The 22,857-nt window shown below is 50.9% G+C and overlaps 1 protein-coding gene across 2 annotated transcripts in view; it reads right to left on the bottom strand.

Moving 5' to 3' along the window:
- Window positions 1-1,266: 1,266 nt before the first annotated feature.
- Window positions 1,267-22,857, bottom strand: part of LOC133347268 (calpain-1 catalytic subunit-like) — a 43,792-nt gene continuing 22,201 nt past the window's right edge. For both annotated transcript variants that reach the window (XM_061559394.1, XM_061559395.1), the window contains exons 5-22: window positions 20,926-21,059; window positions 19,003-19,171; window positions 18,354-18,437; window positions 17,720-17,805; window positions 16,794-16,868; window positions 16,406-16,566; window positions 12,429-12,598; window positions 11,668-11,679; window positions 10,909-11,120; window positions 8,726-8,762; window positions 7,862-7,927; window positions 7,388-7,445; window positions 7,064-7,128; window positions 6,370-6,438; window positions 5,871-5,949; window positions 5,553-5,675; window positions 5,113-5,171; window positions 1,267-3,646 (exon numbers count right to left, since the gene is read on the bottom strand). In XM_061559394.1, coding sequence (XP_061415378.1) covers window positions 3,620-3,646; window positions 5,113-5,171; window positions 5,553-5,675; window positions 5,871-5,949; window positions 6,370-6,438; window positions 7,064-7,128; window positions 7,388-7,445; window positions 7,862-7,927; window positions 8,726-8,762; window positions 10,909-11,120; window positions 11,668-11,679; window positions 12,429-12,598; window positions 16,406-16,566; window positions 16,794-16,868; window positions 17,720-17,805; window positions 18,354-18,437; window positions 19,003-19,171; window positions 20,926-21,059 — 1,686 coding nt within the window. In that variant the 3' untranslated portion in view covers window positions 1,267-3,619. The remainder of the gene's footprint in view (window positions 3,647-5,112; window positions 5,172-5,552; window positions 5,676-5,870; window positions 5,950-6,369; window positions 6,439-7,063; window positions 7,129-7,387; window positions 7,446-7,861; window positions 7,928-8,725; window positions 8,763-10,908; window positions 11,121-11,667; window positions 11,680-12,428; window positions 12,599-16,405; window positions 16,567-16,793; window positions 16,869-17,719; window positions 17,806-18,353; window positions 18,438-19,002; window positions 19,172-20,925; window positions 21,060-22,857) is intronic.

The following is a 22,857-nucleotide window of genomic DNA, read 5'->3' on the forward strand; positions in this document are numbered from 1 at the left end:
AAGGGACGCCGATATGCGATCCCTAATAAGCAAATAACGACTTGAGTTAAAATGAAGGTGATCGATTCCAATTGGCGATCTGTCACATGGAGAGCCGGCGTTACACAATCTGCCTGGGGGGGGGGGGGTGGTTTGGGTCTCGTTGTCACTTGATGCGAGCGTGGCCAGGAATTGAACCTGGGGGCCGTCGGGTTCAGAGCGCATACCGGTCAACTCCTTATCAGTGTCCTACACCTTATTACAGACGAACTCTGACATTATTGGTCACCCTGTGCCCTTATAAAGCTCAACGTTCATCCTACAAAGTGCCATCACAAGGGAGAAACACATATTTTTGTTAAAACTCAACTAACCTGTACAAACTTAATTTGGAGCTTTCGTGAATGCAGGAATTACTCTTTGGTTCTTTCGGTAAAGTCACGTATTACGTATTATTTTCTCTTGATACGTGACTTTACCGAAAGAACCAAAGAGTAACCTGTACAAGAATACGGGTAAGCCGTATGGGTTGACAGGAATGAGAGCGCACCAACCACCATAACACTGCCACCCGTGCTTACATAAAATGTGCTTACATCCAGCTTATACACATAACAAATGTTTGAACGCTGAATACATATATTTATTTAAATGAATAATTGACACGTAGAAGCACTCTTTAAAAGAGCTATGTCGATTGTTGGGAGAGAGGCCGAATAATCAACCCATTGAGTCGTTGTGAAATTCACTTCTGGGGCCATTGTTCGGTTTGAGAGGCTTGGCCAAACGAGGTGTTCCAGAACATTTCTTCATCTACCAACAACAGCCGCCATTCACCTGCTCTGGCGACAGCATCAACATGGCATTTGCTCCAGGCACTGAGGCCACGTGAAGTGTCAAAGCCACTATGGCAGGACGCCCTGGGACATACCCAAGGCGTGAAAGGTTCAACCAACCGAGATGACTTTGGCATCACGTGCGCTGCCCCACTCCTCATCCTCCTCCTCGCTGTTTTATACAATGCTGGAGGGCGATTGCCCCCAACTGCCCAGTAGCGTCCTTCACCAGCCTCCTCCACAGGCCGATCTCGACATAGCCGGTATCGGTCATCGGCAAGTTCATTCCGCCGCAAGTCCTCTTGGTCTACATCAGGGCACTCTCCCCTACAGTTCGCTTCTTGCCCATTTAGCCCATGACACGACTCCCGATAGCACAAACGCGATTTTAAATGCCGGTGCAAATCCATCACGATAGAAACAAACACAGAAGCCACCACACGATGAATCATTCGGTGCGTGACATTGTCAGCCGAGCTGCTGATCAGTTTATTTTGCGGTGAAATGTCAATCCGTAAGGCCATGCGCAGCAGCAGCATTCACAAATGTCTACGCGTCGTCGTGCACTCAGCGATGGCTTCAGAAGCTTAGCGCGGGAGAGCCAGCCTTGTCCACCGCATCGCGCCCTAGGAGGTGTAACAATTTAACTGACGATCTTAAAAGAATTACCGCCGCGATACGGAGTCGCGATTCCATTCAAATACAGAGCTTGAAAAAAGAATATCCATTTGCGGATATTGTTAACATTTCCGTAAATGTAGCGCTCTCTCGTGGCTGCAGGAGTCAGACGTCGGTTCTTGCAAATGCGATTCGATGGAAGCTTCGCGAGATTAAGAATCGATGCTGACTGATGCATCGTTACACCTCTAATGGGTGGCACGGGTGAAAAGCAGGTAACCTATGAATAAGACGTACATTGTTTTTTCATATGAAGTAACTTGTCATTTCCCGTACGAGAAAGTAAACGTATTTACTGTAATATAGTCCCCATCATGCGTGAAAATGTTTAAGTAAACCTCCAATACAGCGTATTCCTTGTACACACACGTACGACCACACCAAGTCCGGATTACTCATCAATCACGGATTCACCTCCCAATGTTAAGCATTTGCCAAATGATCGCCTTTGCCCAATGCGCGACCGAAAACAAATTCACTCGAAGCTACGTTTCCAAAGGAGGTATCAAAAATCAAAAAGACCACCAACAACATAAAAACCAGACATCATTTGCTCACAAATGCTAAAATCTACCAAATCATAATTTTCGGTCTCGCCAAAGGCCCTAAAAACACACGTGTGTCGGCGAGACGCGGAGAAGTGAGCGGGGCAGTAGAGGGCAGTGGAGGGCAGGGAAGGGCAGGGGACTTTTGAGGGTGGATCGGCAGAAGGCACGGCAAGGAGTGACGAGTCCCTGGCGGCGTGAACAGTCCGTGAGCCAGAGCAGATATTGGTACCCACCAAAGGTAGCAACAAATATATCGTCCCAATTTATTTACACGGCCAGTACGAGTAAACTTACTGGATAAGCCACTCATTTCTGATGGTGACCGCGTAATCCGCTGTGAATGGTGACAAAGATAAATCAGCACCACAAAAGCTATGCCAACCTCTTAGGTGGTGCGGGACAAGTGAAATATCAGGTTCGGGGCCGATGGACTACGACTACAAGGGGCTGTTGACTGAGGCAACGGGCACGGCACCGCCCATGATCGAACCCAAGCACGTTGAACACAGCCTTTGCGCGATCAACTCCAGCGGGCAGTCATCTCCGCCGACCCTAGGGTGGAAGTAAAACACCATCGTTGCAATCACCGTGATTTCTTGTTAGGCTATCGTAAAACGTTTCAACGTACCGGCTAGCATCTGCATTTTCTGTCAGACGTGTGTGAGAAATTTCTTGCCAAACAAAATGGCCAATTTCATTAAAGCGATGTTCGTGTAATTTTTTTATCATTTGTAGTTTATGGTTTATATTCTATCTCATTTGTATCATCCATCTTGTTTGCACCAACTCATTTGAATCATCCGTCTCGTTGGTACTGAACGATCGCTACAAAAATCCACGCGAGACAAGGGCAGCAACCACCAAACTTCCATTATTTCGGTTCCGTGTATAGTGGTGATCCTCCTGTTGAGGCCGTCCTCACCAATGGCTGAAGGCCGCCGAACAGAGATGAGCACCACCCAAACGTGTGCCTGAATGGCGAGAGACGCTTTTGACCTGAATAGACCTGTATGCATGTTGAACTTTTTTCCCACCGTACGTAGCCATCCACGCTAATCAGAGGTGCGGGGGAAGGACAACAAACTAAACACAAAAAGCTGTCAGCAGGGACCCGATGAGACTAAAGGTGTAAAAAAAAAATATCTGACACGGCTACCGGCCATTTCTCTCCTGGACCGTAGTTTGGAAACGTTTTTGGTGACGCGACAAACGATTAAGAGACCCCAACCGTTCGTCTGTGCGGTCACAGAGCAGCGAGAAAAGAAATGGCGTTCGACACGATGAGAAGCGAGAAGCTCGTTAAAGAAATAACGAGAACACCCCGAGAGGAAATGGAACTGTAGCGAGTTATACAGAGTGCACACATGGAGATGTTACAGAATCTACCACTGGGCGTTCATTATGGCTGAGAGGATATATATATTTTTTGACAACATTAATTTGTTGCTTGACTTAAAAAATACATGTTTATATTTCTTTATTTTCTTTTGAGAGGAGATTCTTGCTTTAGCTTTCGAGTGATGACACTCCACCGGACACCGCCCCCCCCCCCCCCCATCTTTGTGATCCTTCGTCTTCTCAAGCGAACATGGTCACGTGGAGGAACTGTGGAGACAAATGCGACGTCATGTGTTACAGACGCTGCTACTACGACAACTACTGCTGGTGTAGGTGGTAGATGTGGCGGTGGCAATTGCATGTGCGGAGTGGTGGTGTAGCGGCTAGCACGCTGCGCTACGAACCCGGCGACCCGAATTTGATTTCTGCTCATGACCAATACCAGTGACGAATAACTGAATTGGTACCTGGAGCTCCCCTAGGTAGACTCAACCTCAAATGAGCACCTGGTGTGGTGTGTAAACATCGCCACTGGGGAGACAAAGGTGGTCGGGCGTGGTGTGCTGGCCATTTAACCCTCTTTGTTATTCCGGCCTTCATAGGTGCTCGCTAACAGCACTTTCCCCAATAGTCTGGTATGGCTATATGGGGGATCTTTGTCTGTGGTAGCAATTGCACCTCGGGTTGCCACCTTTGAGTCACAAATAACAAGGACATATCACAGGAGAGAGACTCTCGCTAAACTGCAAGTGCATTGTCGTGAGTGGTGTACTGCATTATTGCGCAACGGACAAAAATTGGGATTTTTTTTACCTCCTGGGAAGACTAACAGATTTCCCAGGACAACAGCTGCCTCAACAAGAGGTCCGTCCTCAGAAAACCAGGACAGGTGGCAACCCTAGCTGCCGCCGCTACTGCTGCTAATGGTAATGGTGCGGGAGATGGAGGCAGCCGTTGGGTCGGCAAGGAGGTCGCCTGACAGCAGCCGCCGGTTCCCATCGCCGCATGTGACGATGTAAATCACGTAGAGGTTATAGCTCCGTCGCTGCCCACCTCAAAACGCCATAATCAAACAAATTGTTGGGCGATATTGCCTCTCTCTATGCGCTGCGTTATTGACGAATGTGCTGTGATAAATGGACCGTTACGCAAAACGTTGGCAATAAAATACTATTTTTTAAATCCTTTATATTAAGTTCACTTGCTTGCTTGCTTGCGCGCTTACGACCGTGCAAATATTTCAGTCGTTTTTTAACCCACTTCCCGTGATCCAATCGAGCTGACATTTTGCACACAGACTCGTTGTGCATGACAATTTATTTTCGTAAAAAAATTTTTCAAAAATTTTTTTTCAAAAATTTTACACTTTTTAGGATTTAAAAAAAAATATTTTATTACCAATTGCTTAATGGTGGCAGGCAATCATCTGACCCATAGGTGGCAGCCATCTCAAGCCAGAGGACGAGAGGACTCTAGCCGCCACGCATATAAAGGATTTATAGTGAAAAACTTAGTTTTTACGGGTACATTTTTTTACGGAAGTGTTATTTGCTGAACGTGTCAAGTTTTTTCAGTCACCCTAAGAGCTGTGGGTCTGTAACCGCAAACCCAATCGCGACGGCGATCTGTCCCATTACTGACAGACAGACTCAATCGCCATGGCGATGTGCGTGAGCGGGGAAAAAACGACGTTTAGCGAAAGGACTCGCCGTGTCCTGCCCCAATGCCATTACCTGCGGGAGGTTCAGATTGATCTTCTCGTTACCATCCTTCTCCAAGGCTTGGAATGTACCTGCACGTGGGAGAGAGGGCAGAGGACGGATGTTGGCATAGAAGAGAGGGAGGGGAGACATACGGATTAACCAAAGCGGTCAGCTCAATGACCTCTCCACTAGAATCACGACCACCACAGACACCAACATGCTTTTTGTGTTCAGTTTGTTGTCCTTCCCACGCACCTCCGATTAGCACAATTGGCTACGTACGGTGTGAACGAAGTTCAACATACACGTACATACAACATCCACACCACCACCTGGACACTCTGCCGTGACCACCCCACAACACTTATTATCGTGCTCCCAAGTTATCATGCTCCCAAGTCATGGGGGTGAGCATGGTGGAGGTTGGAGGTGGAGCGTTCGGGGGGTGACGACTGGGCGAGGTGACTCACGGAACATGGTCTCCAGGCGGACGAGGCAGCACACGTAGTTGTCAAAATCGATGGTGATGCCGTTCTCGCCGTCCGCATAGCGGGTCGTGACGATCTGGTTCAGCTTCTCGTTCAGGCGGAATCCTGGGGCGGCGAGCGAGATCGGGGACCAGGAGAGGGTGGGATGGTGGGGGGGGGGGCAGCGCAGGTGAGTGTGTGTGCTCATGTGCGTATGTGCTCGCGAGCATGTGTGTGTGCGCACGTGTGTATATGTGCACGTGTGTGTATGTGCACGTGTGTGTGCGTGCACATGTGTGAGTGGACATGCGCTTGTCGCACCCGCTGCTTCGAGCGCCAATCGCATCTCCATGGAGTTCATGGTTCCCGTACTGTCCGTGTCGTACTCGAGGTAGATTTGCTATGGGCACAAACGCACATACACGCACATACACGCACATGTGATTTGGTAAGGGATTTTCGCGACTCGGTAAAACCTTCGGTTAGTAAATTAAAGGTCGTTGTTATGAGATTATCATAGCCCATGACCAGATCGCTCAGAATGTGTCTTATCTTAGACCTCGGAAAGCCTGGAAAGTGCTTGGCCGGGAGGCCACGGTGTGCAAAAGGCAAAGGCGTTGTGGCCAACTGTGGGCAGTAGAGGGTAGTCGTGGGTCGTTGTGGGCATTGCAGCAAAATCCGATTGTTGCTCTGCACTCCCTTCGAATGACGCGTCCATTATCTCACAATGGGCCGCAAGGTGTGGGGAAGCACTCATCCAGCAGTGGATTGGCAAAGAAAAACGTGCTACACACGTGTGTCGTTAAAACGAGCGTCGCACCTGCCAATTCTTGATCTTCTTCCACAGAAAGTTGAACTCCTTCACGCCAAGCTTGGCAGTGCCGTCTTTCTGCAGCGGTTGTAAAGGAACAAACGTCTCCACGCACACAGATGGCATCGTGTGGAATTGCGAGGGTGGCGGGTTGTAGGCGGACACAAATCAATTGGGGGTAGGTAGCAGCTCTCCGACGTGTTTTCGGGTTGCACCGCGCGCTGTTCGGCATTGTCTCCGAAAGCTTCGCTCCACACACGTTGGGAGCTTCTTCAGGAACCGAAGCTTTCCCTCAAGGCGATGATAACGTTGCTGTGTCTGTGTGTCCGCACACTCGCATGCGCCAAGTGATTTGGCAAAGGACCGCATGTTGTCCCCGTGGTCGCGTCGATTTTCCTCCCGGTTTTTCCACCCTCCACATTTATAAGAGAGCATTTGGCTGCTATGCATTTCCACAAAATAAGCCACATTGTTGAGCGATCACTTGTGGCCAGGTCGCTTCTGAAAAATACCTACATAGCTCAGTGGCCCTTACCTGGTATAATACAAAGAGTTTAGTTGAGTTTATGAGTACTGGCTGGTGGCAGGGTGTGTGCGTGTGACATACCATGTGATGCTAACCTGACAACCTCATTACACGTGTCGCACCGGATTTAACAGGCGCTCGCTAACATCGCTCTTCCCTGTTGGTCGACAAGGATACGTCCATGAGCGAGACCATGCTGCGGCACGCTTCCAGCCCAAAGCCATCCGTCTTCAGGTTGGCATCTATTGCACGGATACACACGCACACATTCACACAAACGTACACACACACAATGTCAACACGTATGTATGACGAACCATAAGTAGCCAACTAAAATACCCACTACGCTAATGTTACTTGGTAAATGTCAACAGGTGAACACAAGAACAAAGAAAAAGATCCCCTTCATAGCCTTAACAGATTGTTGAGCGGGAATCAAACGCACACACGCAAGCAGGCACCCAACACACACATGCAGGTGCCCGCGTTTGCGTCACTCACGCTTGGACACGACGCGGTTGAGGATGCTCTGCAGCTCCTTGGCGCTGATCTCCTGGTCCTGTAGACGGGGAATCGAGAGGCAGGGAGGAGACGATTACCAATTAAGAGACACAAACGCACACACGGGTACATCACGCGTCCTCCCACCTCAGTGCAGGCCCCTCACTGCGCTTCTTTTGTGCACGAGGGCACGGGCGGAACATGAAGCCATAAGGGATGAGGGCCCGCGACTGAGACTAACAACAGATTGGTAACTCAAGGTGGGAATGTACCCGAGGGATGTCCACCGTGGAGATGAAATCAGCTCATGTGCAGGAGCTGAACGGATTGTGAGAGACGGCGACGGGTCGGGAGGGCTTTCATTCGGCAGTGGATAAGATCGTGGCTGATGATGATGAATACAATGCACAAGAACACACAACAAAGATTGGAAGTGCATGTAAGTTGTCCGGTTGCCATCATGTGGTGACTCACCTCCCCTGCCAGCCGGTCGAACAGCTTGTAGAAGCCTGGGTCAATGGGCTCATCATCGGGCATGGTCTACACACGCACACATACGCACGCACGTAAACACATGTGCGCACACAGATCCTCCCCCTACCCTTCCCCTACTCTTCTGGCAAGTGCTTTTAGTGGGCATCTAAATCAGGACCGTTTGTATTCCACAGAAGTGTGAGCGGTGTCGTCGCCCTGCGCGACCTTGCTGCGCGACCCCGACCTTGACGCTAAGAGAACCGCTCATCATCTCAAGAGCACCGCTCGCTGTCGGCTTAGGCCATCGGCGTCGTAAACATCTAACGGTTAAGCGGGTTCGACGCTTCATACACACAAACTTTATATATATTGAGTGGGCCGGGGGTGATTTATCTTGTACATTTCAGCCTGGTTGAGTATAACAGACACCTTGATTTTTACTTTTAAAAAAAGAGAATCAAGGTGTACCATCGTCAAGGCTGACCCTAGGCCTCGCCTAGTTTAGCTACCGCCTGAAAGCACGTGGGCCGTCGGCATCCAGGATTGAGTAAATGTGTTTCAACATGACCTACAAATGCAACAGTCCATCATGGTTGCTCTACTCATGCGACCCGGGCGCCGATATCGACGCAACGAGGCCTCTGATGTTACCCAGCTCTAGCTGACGTCTGTGCACCTCCAATTAGCACGGTTGGCTACGTACGGTGCAAAAAAAGTTAAACATACTGTACTGTGGGCAGAAGAAGTGGCAAAGAGACCAAACTGATTTGTCAGACGGGGGCGACTGTTTGATCGTTGTTGCTATTTACATTAGTTTTTAATTTTGCATCCATAGTGCTGAATGTGTTTGGTGCGGGAACGTACTGCGGGGATTGTAATGTCCACTTCATTGTCCATCGGCCTGAAAAACACATGGAGCCCCACGTTATCAACCACGGCACGGGTCGGCACTCCCCGGACGTACGGTCACGCGCACACATGTGGTGCACATGCCGGTGGCGACTGCACGTGCGTCCATGTTCATGCCCCCGTGTGTGTTTGTGCACGTGAGAACACGTGTACATGCAGGTGTGGAGGCGGCTTGTGAAGGATGCTACTGGGCAGTTGGAGGCAGCCGCCCTCCGACAAGAGGAGGGTGGAGAAGCAACACTCACAACCACGAGTGGAGCACCAGGTGGCTAAAACGCAGCAAGTTTCCGCAGTAAGTTAGCGCAGTACGGAGCACATGTGCATCTGCCAGCCAGCTCAGATAACCCATGGCACCTGGGTATGCCTTCAACAGTTCACAAAATGTATGTACTTGCGTGGGGAGCAGTGGCGCACTGGTTATCACACTACAACCATGGTTCAGAACGTAGAGATCAACCTGAGGTTCATTCCTGGCCACAGTCCACATTGATCCAAGAACCAGTGCTGGGCCTCTCTTAGCGTCAATTGAGCCTCAAATTAGTACCTGGTGTGGTGTGCCAACATCACCACTGGGGAGGCCAAGGTGGTTGACCATGGTTCTGGCAACAACCAATACCAATATCCGATATTCGCCACTTCGTGGTGGTGACGTCACCACGTCACCTGTGCCAGGCCAGGTGCACTTTGAGGCCACGTGAAGTGCCGAAGGCTCGCTGACCAACCACCCCGTTAGTGTGCTGCGCCGGCCTTAAAAACCCTCGCTTAATAACACTTGCTCCAACAGTCTGGTAAAGACTGTGTGCACGTGTGTGCATGCACGTGTGTGTGTGCACGCGTGCGCAGACAACGACGGCAATGTGCAGAGCGGTAGAACGCATGCCAAGTCAGCGTTTGAGAGGTGTTTCTGGGTCAGAAAGTTTTTTTTGATACTCAAGATGATTCATGCGGGAACGTGAATCGGCGTTCACAAGACAGGGATGTAGCAAGAGCGAGCCACTAAATCTGTCACTACGGAACTCGGTGATGCATGACCACACGACCGCATTGCATGGTGCAATCCACGGGGGGCATGGAAGATCACTGGGGTTTGCATGTGTGTGCACGCGCACGTACGTATTACTGCGTGTGTGCCCGTTTGCATTTTTGCCCGTGTAGTGTGTGCGTGTGCATGTGCATGCATGTGTGTGTGTGCGTGCGCATGCCTGCTTGTGTGTATGCATGCGTGCACATTTATTCGTTTGTGTGCACGTGTGTTCGCATCCATGGTTAGCGCACCTTGAAGAAAGAAAACGGCTATCCCATGTTCTATTCCTGGCTAAAATCTCAGTGAAACGGCCCGGAGCCTCTCCTAGGTTGACTCAGCCCGAAATGAGTACCTAGTGCGGTGTGTATACGAGGACAAGTGGCGAGGCGTGGCTCTGGCCACACCCACTCTCCGTCTTGCGCCATTGCAATCTTAACTGGGATCTCTGTCTTTGTCATTATGTGAGTGTGCGTGTGCGCGCGTGGGTGTGCATGTGTCAGCAATGATTCATTGCTGCAGTCAACTTGATGTAATGGATATTTATTTATTTATTTCATCCTTTCGGTGAACCCAGTCCCTCTTGCCAATGCGACCGTGCGGGTCTCTTTCATTTTCACCTGGTGAAATAAATAAACTTGAAACTTGTAAAACTTGTCGGTGCATCACTGTGGCTCTGTGTGGGTGTTCGTGCACGACTGTGAGCTAGTTCCCGAGTGTGTGAACATCCATCGTGGGGGATTCTTGTCTTTGTGCACGTGCACGTGTGTGTGCGCTCACTAGCAGCACTTGCCACAACAGTTTGTTAAAGGCTGCGAGGGGGATCTTTGTCTTTGTTTTGTGTACGTACGTGTGCGTGGGGAGGTATTGTGTGTGGTGGTTCGCGCACTGCGCATATTTGTACCGGTACCGGGCCTCCCCTCGGTCGACTCAGCCTGGTACGTTGTGCAAACATCAATACCGGCGAGACAAAGGCAGGCCGGGCGTGGTGCCGGCAACCCATCCCCTCTCCTGTGCCGTGCCGACCTTAGCATAGCCTTGTAACTGCCCCTACAGGCAGTCAAAAGCTACACGGGGGAATCTTTGTCTCTCCCCCCGCCACCACCCCCACACGTACACGGTGACGCTCTGCTTCTCTGAGAAGACGCGCAGAATGAAGTCGGCCTCCTGGTTGGGCTCGAAGGTGGAGGGCACGACGATGTACTCGCCCGCCGGTAGGGTGAAGCGCTGCGACACCTCGCGCAGGTTGATGAACACCTCGGAGCGAGCCTTGGACGAGTGGTACTGGAAGTAATCCTTCTTCAGCTTCACCTGCGGCTGGCCCACGAACTGCGCAGGCCGCACGAGGGGTGGGGGGGGTGGAGGTGGAGCGAAAGGGTTAACACAATCGTCGCTGTCGTCGTCCTCATCAGTCGTCGTCTCCATCCACCGCTGGATGGAGACGATGTTTTCCTACCATCGGGAGGCAGGACGTCAAAACAAGAAGTCTATTACATTCCCCGCCCCCCCCCCCCCCCCCCCCCGATGGAAGATTCCCACAGGTCGGTATGTCGAGACTTCCACCCCCCTCCTACGTATGGCTCAGAAACGCTGTCGTACCCACAGTGGCTTTTCTTTCCCCCTATCCTGAAACCACCGCCGCGTTGTACCAGGCTTGTGTGCCTACCACAACATGAAAGCATTTAAAATATCTATGTTATTATTCTAATTAGAAAAATCTGACGGTGCTCCTTTGCCCCACGCTGGCCCTGCACGTCGGCCGTGACGGAGCGGCCCAGGCCGGGCTGCCGGGCCCCACTGGGTGGGCAGCGGCCGCCGTGGCCTCGCGGGGGCGGGCGCGAGGGGGCGCTGCGGGGGACCGAGTCCAGAGTCGTACCTGCTCTGGGACCTGCACGCGCACGCAAAACAGAGGGGGTGGGGGCCCGACAGATACGGGGTAATTAGAGGCAAAGCGATCGCATTGACATTCATCGCGTACTTTTGTGTTGGCGTCCCGTCACGAACTTAACTCGATCTCAAACCCATCGAAGTCGTCAGCAGCCATTGTCTGTGCGCTCGTAGACGAAGGCTTTCTCCTCTGGCTGCCATTCCCTCAACGGTTTTGTCAACCGGCCATCGTCCCATCGAGCGACGCACGTCTTTGTCGTTTCCCACCAAATTATGCTGCGACTGCACGAACGGCGTCCTGTCGTGAGACCAAGACACTTTCCAGCGAGCAGTTCAACACCCTCCTCCTGTGCCAGAGAACAGGCCCAGGGGATGGCATTGTGGAACTACTTATGAAGCCAATTTAGTCGGCCTCTTTTGTTCCCTCCGCTTGATGTTTTACCTTGCCCTTCGCTGTCATTGCACTGTCCATTACTGCGGTCGTCAATTAACTGGGAGTCGGGAAACGCTAATTTATTCATAAACAAACTCTGTGGGCTTCAACGAAGCAATCGACGGGCGACGTTTCGGGCAATGGTTCCCTCCTTTGTTCGGAAGCACACGGGTGAGGGCGGCGCTATCGAAGGAATGGTGCGAGTGTGCCGCTTATTTATTCGTGCCCATGCACCAAGCGGCATGGCGTACGAACGGACTCGCGGGCAAGGGGAGGAGGGCGCGGGGGAGGGGGGGCGCAGGGAGACGGGCCCGTGCCTCGTAGATGGCGTAGCCCACGGTGAGTACGTCGCCGCCCTGGCGCCGTTTCTTGCGCCGCTCCTTCTGCATGAGCGCCACGATGAACGTGCAGCCAGCCTCGTTATCGTGGGGGTCGTCGTCCTCCTCGTCCAAGCGCACGCGGAACTGCGGGTTCGTCCAGAAGGTGTCTACGCACGGGGGGCACGCACGCGCGCAGAGTTACAACGATACGCGCACGTGCGAACGGACTCAGGCGCGCACACACACGACGTTACTCGGATACACGTATAAAGACAAAGATCCACCGTGTAGCCTTTAGAGGCCTGTTGGGGCAAGTGCCGCCCGCGGGCCCCTATTGAGGCAGACACGGCGCTCGAGGGGGTGGTGTGACCAGCACGACGCCCAGCCACCGTTGTCTCGCTAGTGCCGATGTTCACACACTGCAACCAGGTAATCTTTTAATGCCAAGTCAACGTAGGGGAGGCTCAGGACCAGTTCTGATATGAGCCGAACCAAGGTCGGCATCGTTTTCCACGCACATAGCGCACACACACGTGCGCCCTTCATCGCGGCGCGTAGATGAAGGCGGCGTTGTTGACGAATGTGCTGAATTATTGTTGTTTGTGACATCGCGACTTTGTTTCGGCTGACATCAGTGCCGGGTCGCCACCAATCCCCAACCACGCAGGGCGCGCACGGTACGACTGAGGGCACATTTGACACATGCAGTGGAGTAGGGTTCTTTAACAATGGAATTCCTGGTCACATGGTGAAAGTGAATGGAAAGAAAAATAAAGCTTCTGCCAAAAATTACAACCTCGGGGAAGTTGGGAGATCATAATAAAGTCGAGAGGCATTCCAGATAATTCCTCATTGGTATTTATATACATCAACAAAAACACATGTAAATGTTGATATGGCTTGCAGTGGTGGCACAGTGGCTAAAGTGCCACGCTATAATCCCGGCCACGGCTAACATCAGTGGTGAGTACTATCCATACCGGACCTGGGCCTCCCCAAAGTCAACTCAGCTTAAAATTAGTAGCTTGTGTTGTGTGCAAAAGCAGCATCAGCACGAGGAAGACAGTGGCCTGGTTTCAGGCCCCACTACCCCATGTCCACAGCTCTGGCGTTCGGAGGTGCTTGCTAACGGTACTTGCCCCAAGAGCCTGGTCGAGGCTTATACAGGGAAGCTTTGTCTTTGTGTATCAACCGTGCGAGTGTGCGTGCGAGGCTGTCTCACACAGACACGCGCACTCGTCCCCAACCCACACACCGGCCAGCGTGATGAAGCAGAACAGAACCCTCGTGACTCACCCACGTGACTCACTACACTGACAAATTTTTTAAATCACGATTATGTGATTATTAATAAATTGGCTCGTGTGCAGCTGCGAAGAGTATGATTATACTGCAGCATCGTGTGGGTGGCTTGGCAAGGCATTCATCCAGCAGTGGATTGATCCTGGTGGTGATTATTTTAGTTATTGTATTCTATGTAATGCATTGCTTGCTGTTCATGGAGGCCGTGGCTTAATTTCAACCTGGGCCACTTAGGAGCTTTGGAATTGAGTGTTGTTGTTAAAATTAGACGAGACAGCTCATTTCACTGGAACTGCTTTTTGTGTTTAGTTTGTTGTCCTTCCCCGCACCCACGATTAGCAGAGTTGGCTACGTACGGTGCAAAATAATTTCAACATACACACATAAAAATAGAGCTAGGCCAAACCCAAACGTTTAAGTTCTGTTCCAAACTTCTTTTCGCGGTCATAGCAAGCGTAGAAACATTTTCAATGCTAGTTTTCTTATCATTTGTAAAATTGCACAAGATTTATAAACAAACAAAAAAACCTGCTCCAGTGTAATGTGCAGAGAGAAGTAAACGAGAGGTCACTAAAAAGTGTGCGGAGTTCATTAGGAAAACAAACACGATCCGTTTTAAAAACACATCACCCGAGTCCAACAAGATCCAGTTTCTATCTCTCACGCAAGCATGCACGCACACCCAACCACCCCACTCGTACACACACCTACACAAAGCAAAGCCAAAGGGCCCCAATATAGCCTACGTATGTCATTGTGTAGGCTGCGATGGGGTATCTTTGTTAGCACGGCGAACAAAGCGGGTGGGTGTGTGGCAAGCACCATGCCCGGCCGTCATTGCCTCCCCAGGTGTTGATATTTACACGCAGCACCAACTCCTTAAGCATGCGTCAACCCAGAGGCAGGGGCCCGGTAATGGTTCAAATAATCACCAAAGGGAATCACGTGAAAGGGTCTTGGGTAAATAAAGGACACCATTTATATTATTATTTTAACAATGACATAAGTGGTGGGACGGGACAGGGCCTTTGTGGCAGCCCTGAGGAATGAATTCCACCTAAGAGGTTCTTGCGACAACTCTGGCTCATTCATTTGCCTATGTAAGCCGGCTACACATCCAAGGGTAAACGAAGGGTATTGACTGTTACGAAACCGAATTGGCCAAATGTCCCAATGTAGCACGAAACCGCCTGATAAACGAGTTCTGAGACTCAGCGGGGCTGTTCGGATGTTCCGCATTCTGGACTGCTTCTTGCATGGATGATGCTGTGTTGGATCAAACTATTGCATTGTGTTTGTTGTTGTTATCATCCTGTGGACTTTCGCTGATGTCAAGAGCTTAAGAGTTAACTGTTGCCTCAACTGGATTGTGTTGCGTTCACCGCCCCCCTTGATCGTGTTGCGTCTCTGTGCCGTTCTCACACCAATGTTTGATCTTCATGTGGTTTGTGATACTCTTTGGTTCTTTCGTTAAAGTCACGTAGATAGAAAATTCATAGATCACGGCGTTTCGATAGCAACACAAGCAACCGTTATCAGGTGAAACAAGCACAGCAGGGGAACTGCTGACGTAGGAGGTTTGTGACGTTCAGTGTGTTTGAGATGAAATTTCCGTGAACGACGCCATGTGAATTATTATTGTTCCTATTAAAATGAGCCAGTCAAACGTCCCAATGTGGTAGATAAACAAAGTAAACTAAACTATTTTTATTTTACCAGGTAAGGCCCACTTAGCTATATAGCTCTTTTTCAGAAGTGACCTGGCCACAAATGATCGCTCAACAAAGTCGCTTATCAAGTGGAAATTTATAGGAGCCAAATACTCTAAATGCATCAAGGGACCTCCTTTGCCAGTACCAAAATATGAAAATAGGTTTTCCCCTTTTTTCTGAACTTAAACCTTTAACAAGGAATCATATCTGCATTAACCACAATACTCGTGGTCAGAATGCAAACAAAAACCATACTCTGATATATGCATTTTTTTGTCAGTGATTGTGAGGTGTAACTATGATGCATAAAACTTAACATTATACACAGATGCATTGACTCGCGCATGCACACTTACACCTACGCTGTGCAGGAGCTAGATGCAATGTTACATCACAATGCACAATGAGAGATAGCGACAGCCTTGGATTGGTCCACACCAGAGACAGCTTTCTTTTGAGCCTAGTCTAAAAACGGTGTTAGACCATGCATGTTTCTAAATGTGGAGGGAAAAACTGGAGGACCCGGAGAAAAATCCACACGACCACGGACAGAGAAACACGCAAACTCAAAATATGCAGTAGGCATCAGCATCGGGATCGAACCCACAACCTCCTCCATACCAGGTGAGGTTGTTAACATCTCGCAAACCGCAACGATGCACTGCAATTAAAGCGACGCCGCTTGCCCGCACGCTGGTCACGCCGCGCCGTGCCACACCGCGCCACACCGCGCCACACCGTGCCACGCCGTGCCACACCGCGCCACGCCGCGCCACGCCGCGCCACACCGCGCCACGCCGCGCCACACCGCGCCACGCCGCGCCACACCGGGCCACGCCGCGCCACGCCGCGCCACGCCGCGCCACGCCGCGCCGCGCCACGCCGTGCCACACCGCGCCACGCCGTGCCACACCGCGCGTGCACCCAGGATGCGTGTACGCCCGCGACGCCAGCGCTCACCGATGAAGTTGCGGCAGCCACCGGCGCTGCACCCACGCACCCAGCTGCCCTCGAAGTTGGTGGCGCTCCAGTGGCCCAGTGAGTCGTCTTCCAGCGCGTCCGGGGTCAGGTTACAGATCTCCAGACGCGAGAACTGGCGCAGGAAGTCATCGAAGGACATCCTGGGGGTGCGGGGGGAGGTTCGTATCATTTGTGCGCGAGGCGCTACGTAACGCTTCACAATCCAACGTTGGCGACGTTTTTTTATTTTTTGCGTTTCATCGCCCCACAAATGGCCGCACAATGAACTTAACGTAATGCGGCTACTCTCAACGATAGCCGATTACTTTCCGGACAGCGAGATTTGTGGCTTATCAAGTTTTTCCCAATTACAAAGTTGGACTCTTACCAGAACTCTCCGTCCTCCTGGCTGACCTGCAGGCGGCCCCTGTCCTCGTCGCTCACGTAACCCCACTGGGGCGCGCTGCAAAACGCGGACACGCAAAACGCGCGTGAGCACACGGGCGCACGCACGCACGCACGCGGGCATGCAAACCAACACGAGCACGTACACACACACACATACGTACAAACACCAACAACAACGACGGCCGCCATTCGCCACTAAATGGCGGTGATATCACCGCAGCGCTTGTGCCAAGTTAGACGCACCCTGAAGCCACACGAAGTAGAAAAGGGCTCGCTAGCAGGAGACTATTTGACGGGGCAAGGTTATTATGAGTTAATCGGCCGAGATGACTGGCAGGTTATACCCCCTGTGCTCCTTCATGTGCCAACCTGCTGCATGCGTTGTCTATGTGCTGTACATACACACAAGTACGTGCAATTAAATACATTGTTAGAGCCACTTTCAGATGAACATTCACTTGCCAACGTGGCTCAATTCGGTGCAGGAGGTACACACCTGCCAGGGTCTTGTTAAATCAGCAGAAATCCGACTCCTTTTGTTGGAAAACCATTTGAGTGAAGCGACATTACATTTTAGCAACGAGTAAGCCCGGGAGTTAAATTTTACGCAACTATGCGTGTGTGTGTGCATGGGTTTATGTGTGTAGCTGTGCGTATGTGTGTATGTATTGCAAGCACTGTGGTGACATCACTGCCACTTAGTGGCCAATGGTGGCTGTTGTTGTTGTGTTTGTTATTTGAGAAGGAGCGGGGATGGGGCATAGAGTTAGGGTTAGAGAATTGGAATCGGGAGGGTTAGAGTTAGGGTTAGAGATGGACACTGGGGATGAGTTGGGGTTAGGGATGGAGAGTGTGGCTGAGTTAGGGTTAGAGATGAGGAGCGGGGGGCGAGCGAGGGAGCCTCACTTATCGCTCCAGGCTCCGGTCCACTCCACCTGGCCCCAGGGGTTGCGGATTCGCACCAGCCGCACCATCTGGCCCTGGTAGTCGACCTGGAGTGCAACACGGAGCTCAGACGGGCGTCGGTGCCAGCGTGCACTCGCACGTATATTCAAGCGTGTACACACACGCACGCATACATGCGTGCACATCATGGGGAGTGGTGGCACCTGGTATTTGGTCTGAAATAATGTATTTCCTGAGTAATCCCCAATGCCCCCCTTTGTTCTGGCGCCTTGAGATGATTTGCATGGGATGCGCGGTATGAATATTAAATCATGATGATGATGATATTGACAAGTATGCACGCCCAATAGAGTACAATTCATCCCGCTTGTGATTCAACGATTCGTCGCAATTTCCAGTCGCGATGCGATTCAACGAACACGTATTTATATTGCCACGGTGGTGAATGTCAGTCCCTCACAAAATCCGCAGGAATCAACCCAATCCAAAGACGTATAACGACGTAAATGAATAAAGGACACTGTCGATCCTCGGTCGCACAAATCGGTGGGTGTATTGCGAGCGTAGGAATAGACGTTTAGATGCGACGAATCGACACACGTGGACACGTGGATACGAGCACGTTTGGGCTTACCTCCGTCGTGCCGGTCAGGGAGTACGCATGCCCCTTGACGAGCTTGCGGGAGGTGATCGCCTCCGAGTCCGCCTGGTTCGTGATCTGTTCAATACACGCGTGCGCGTAGCGCACACACACGCACACCACCACCATCATCATTAGCAGCAGCCATTAACTATCCACTGCTGGATAAAGGCTTTTCCAAGGCTGTCGCTATCTCTCATGCTTGTGGTGATGTAACATTGCATCTAGCTCCTGTGCAGCGTAGGTGCAAGTGTGCATGCGCGAGTCAGTGCATCTGTGTACTGTATAATGTTAAGTTTTGTGCATCATAGTTACACCTCACAATCACTGACAAACCAGACAAGCAGGAAGGCAGCCAGGCGGTGAAGCCAGCACCAACCGAGTCTGTGTATGTATGTTGAACTTCTTTCGCACCGTACGTAGCCAACCATGCTTAATCGGAGGTGCGGGGGAAGGACAATTCTGAGTGGGCGTGCCATTGCATGTGCGTGTGCGTTTGTGTCAGCGTAGCTTTTCACAAGTGCTCGCTAGCAGCACTTGCCCCAACAGTCTGCTATGGCTATACAGGGGATCTTTGTCTTTGTATATCAGCGTGCGAGGTCGCGCGTGTCCACTCGCGCGTCCGTGCGTGCGCCGCCGTTACGTTGATGGAGCAGCCCATGAGCGAGCCGCGCAGCGTCGCCTGCTGCAGCATCCTCCAGAGGTTGCTCGGGGGCTTGCTGAGCTCGATGCTCTCCGCCACACCCCCCGTGAAGTCCTCAAACCCCTCCGTGGTGCTGCCCCCAGACAGGGCCTCGTAGGAGCCGTGCAGCCTTGGTGGGAGGGGGTCGGGGCGGGGGGAAGTTGGGGGGCACGGTCCAGACATCGTTGATAGGAACACAGCTCTAACAATCGACCATTATCTTTGTGGCCGATTATTCTGGGCCCTTTAAATATGGCAGCCCTGGATCAACATCCTGCTTCTAGAAAGCGGGAAACCCCTGTCCCACCATCGGGTCATTCTATGATAAAATAACCGATCTGTACAACGTGATGTCTGGCACGTATATACTACCTAGCATTGAATCCTCTCTCCTGGGCCTTAAACTCCAAGGTATCAACCAGGCACCAACACACCGTTCTCCAAGCATTTAACATTTCGGTTAGAAAGTCCATCCTGAGCTCCTGTAAGAATCATAGGGCCCCCCCATTCACACTCTGGCATAACTCCCTAATCGCCCGAGCAGCTTTAAAACACCCGCGTCTGAAACTGAGGAATTGGGAAGGGGAGTTCACCCAAATCTGGGGCCCCCTCGTGAATGCGACTCCATACACCCTGAGTTTACTTGATTGAACTTGAAATGAGACTGACTCCCACCCCCTTCCCCCTCTTCCCCCCTTTCTTCCCCGAAGAAAAGGGATCTGACGCACGTACCACATAATGCTACGGTCATACACGTCCTAATGAGCCGCCTATCCCGCTATGCACCACTCTCCTGTCGCGAAAGTTGTACACCCCCACCCCCCGTGGTTGGATAAATAAAAATAATTGACAAAAAAAAGTGGGAAACCTCCAATAAGCCACGCTCATCGTGACGTGGCTGGTAATGCTGATGACATTACCAAGCCTTGCTAGGGGATAATCGCTGTGGATATTATCCGTTGCCGGTTTCGTAGCACAGTGCGCTAGGCTAACTCACTGCGCTAATGCTCCAAACGAAACACACACACACACACACACGTGTACATGCACGCATACAGAGCTCACACTCACGTCAGTTCTCACGCTCCCACACGCACAAAGGCGCTGCTCAAGGCCGCGTTGCTTGACACAGCCGCATTTATTCATCACTCGCACGACGCACACGCCTCGGTTTGTACATAAGAGACTGTTTGTGCGATGCATGCATAATGGACCAATGGACGCACGGAGCAATGGTCAAATGGATAGATAGACGAATAAACAAATGGTTGAATGGATGGATGGGCGGACAAAGGGACAGGTGAAGCGAAAAATGGATGGACTGAAGGATGACAAACTGATAAACAAACGGCTGTATGGATGGATGAGTAGATACATGATTGTACAAATTGATTGGGAGAGGGACAGAAAAATGAAAATACACATGGACGAATGGATGATTGGGCAGATGGACAAAATCACCGTTAGGATTCTAGGATTAATAAACTGGTGACCTGACAGATCTACATCTGTTCCAACAGCTGGAAGATCACACAATTGGAATCAATGACAGACTGATGGACGTATGAGTGGATTGATCCATGGGTGACCTCACGGATGGACAGACGGACGGACTAATCAGAGTTTTTTTGGGTTAAATCACGTAAATATAAATGTTTCGTTAAACCCTCCACCACCCAACACAGCCAGTTAGTAAGGTGTCATGTAAACAAAACGTGCAAATTAGTTACTAGTTCAGCACACGGGTGTGTTGGACAGTAAACCCACAACCATTTACATTCGAGTATGACGTTTCACCGGTAATTACAACAAGTCTCATCAGGTGACAGCCAGCGTTGTCGCATGATGAGGCGATAGCCAAACGTTGTCGCCGGACGGACTCACTTGGCGTAGGCCTTCTCAAGCAGGGCGCTCCAGAACTCGTTGCCCTCGGCCGAGTGGACGAACACGAGCTCGCCATTCTTCACGGGCAGGCGGTCGTCGATGACCACGTCCACCCATTCCCCGAACTGCCAGAACTGCAGCGCACGGCCACGACACGCGCACACACACACACACACATCACGAGACGACCGTTGAATCTCCAGCGCATACAGATTCGAGAATCCGTTGCTCAAATGTGCAATCTCATGGCCACTTCACAGACCAAGCTTACGACACCTGGTATGCCCAGGTAGTCCCCTACCTTCGTACTAATCAATGTGAACCCTCCCTGCTTGGCCTTCTGGGATCGGGCAAGATTGGGCGCGTTAAGAGTGATTTGGTCGCTAGAGCCAAAAGAAAAGTAGGTTGACACTGTAATCAGACTCCACGTAACAGTTGTAATTTTCTGATCACCATTTTAACACTGGAAAGACTTGGTCACGGCCAGTAAAATGGAATTTCCACCACTCGCTTCAGGGCTGCAAACAAGAGGCAAGTGCTGGCCCATTCTCATTTGAGTGGCATACGACGTTCACCATTGCTACCCACGACCAGGTGGCCCATTCCATCAGCCCGCTGTGGACAATAAAATATGTACCGCTTTGTGAAGAAATCAAGAGTAGGAGTGCTATGGACAGACTCGCCCCCCTCATAGGAATGCGGAATATCCACCACTGGCTCAGGGCCGTCAATAAGAGATGCGCACCAATGATTCAATGCTTATTTGAGAGGCACATTGCTCTGACTCTCAGCCACAGCCTAACATGCCTCAGTGAAAGTCTCGTGCAGAATATAATTATTGAACCATAGCTAATTATTGAAGCATAGCTAGCAGCATGTTACCATTTAAATACCAAATATTCCTGTTAACACCTTGCAGACAACCATTTTTCAGACCCGATCTCATATGCATGCCGATTGAAATGCAGAATATTTTCTCGTTTGTACATTTCCCTCCAATTCACTTTCAAATGTGCTATGGCCATCACGCAACGAGACAACGAGACAACGAAACCACGAGGACGATCGCACAGTGCCAGTGCAGTGCGCCCCGAATGTCAGCGAACGGTGCACAGAAGAGATCTTCCACGGTTGTCACCTCCCCAAAATCAGGAGGTGTCGCACTCATACATACGCTCTGCTGCGGGATTGTCGCGTGACGATCAAAACTGAAATTTGTAATTCTCGGAACTGAAATTCTCACCATTAAGGTGCAAAAACAAACTGCAGCCATTGGTTGACCACGCTGAGATTGGCAAAAACCTCGCTACGCAGCTGATGTAGTCACGAGCAGCTGCTTAAATTCTAACCCAGGATGTCGCTGCCAGTACCCGCTCAGCGCTCTCGATAATTTGCGCACGCAGACGATTTACACAAGTACCATGAGCATAACACTGGGGTTTAAATAGAGGGATTCGTCACTCCCAGCGTTATCAGCAAGAGTTGCTTTTTATTTATCTGTTCTGGGTAGGGTTTTCTTAAGCCGGCGCAAAATGTAAATCTGACTCAACTCCAACACGACTCCATTTTTGTTGCGTCCTGCCCCCCCCCAACTCACCCCTTCAAACCCCCTCCCCCAGGGCAACCTCCACCAAACCACACATTCCTACACATACACACACACAAATATGCACACATTCATGGACACACACACACACAGAGGATATATATACATACACACAAAAAGAGATAAAGATACCCAGTATAGCCTTAACAGACTGTTGGGGCAAGTGCTGTTAGCGAGAAGCACATATGAAGGCCGGCACGGCACACGAGAGGGTGGGTGGCCAGCATCATGCCTGGCCGCCTTTGTCTCGACGTTTACACACCACACCAGGTACTCATTTGAGGCTGAGTCGACCTTGGGGAGGCCAGGAATGGTTCGGAAAATCA

This window comes from Lethenteron reissneri, chromosome 25 (genome assembly GCF_015708825.2).
Source record: "Lethenteron reissneri isolate LAM-NWPU_2019-01 chromosome 25, ASM1570882v1, whole genome shotgun sequence".
Lineage (NCBI taxonomy): Eukaryota > Metazoa > Chordata > Hyperoartia > Petromyzontiformes > Petromyzontidae > Lethenteron > Lethenteron reissneri.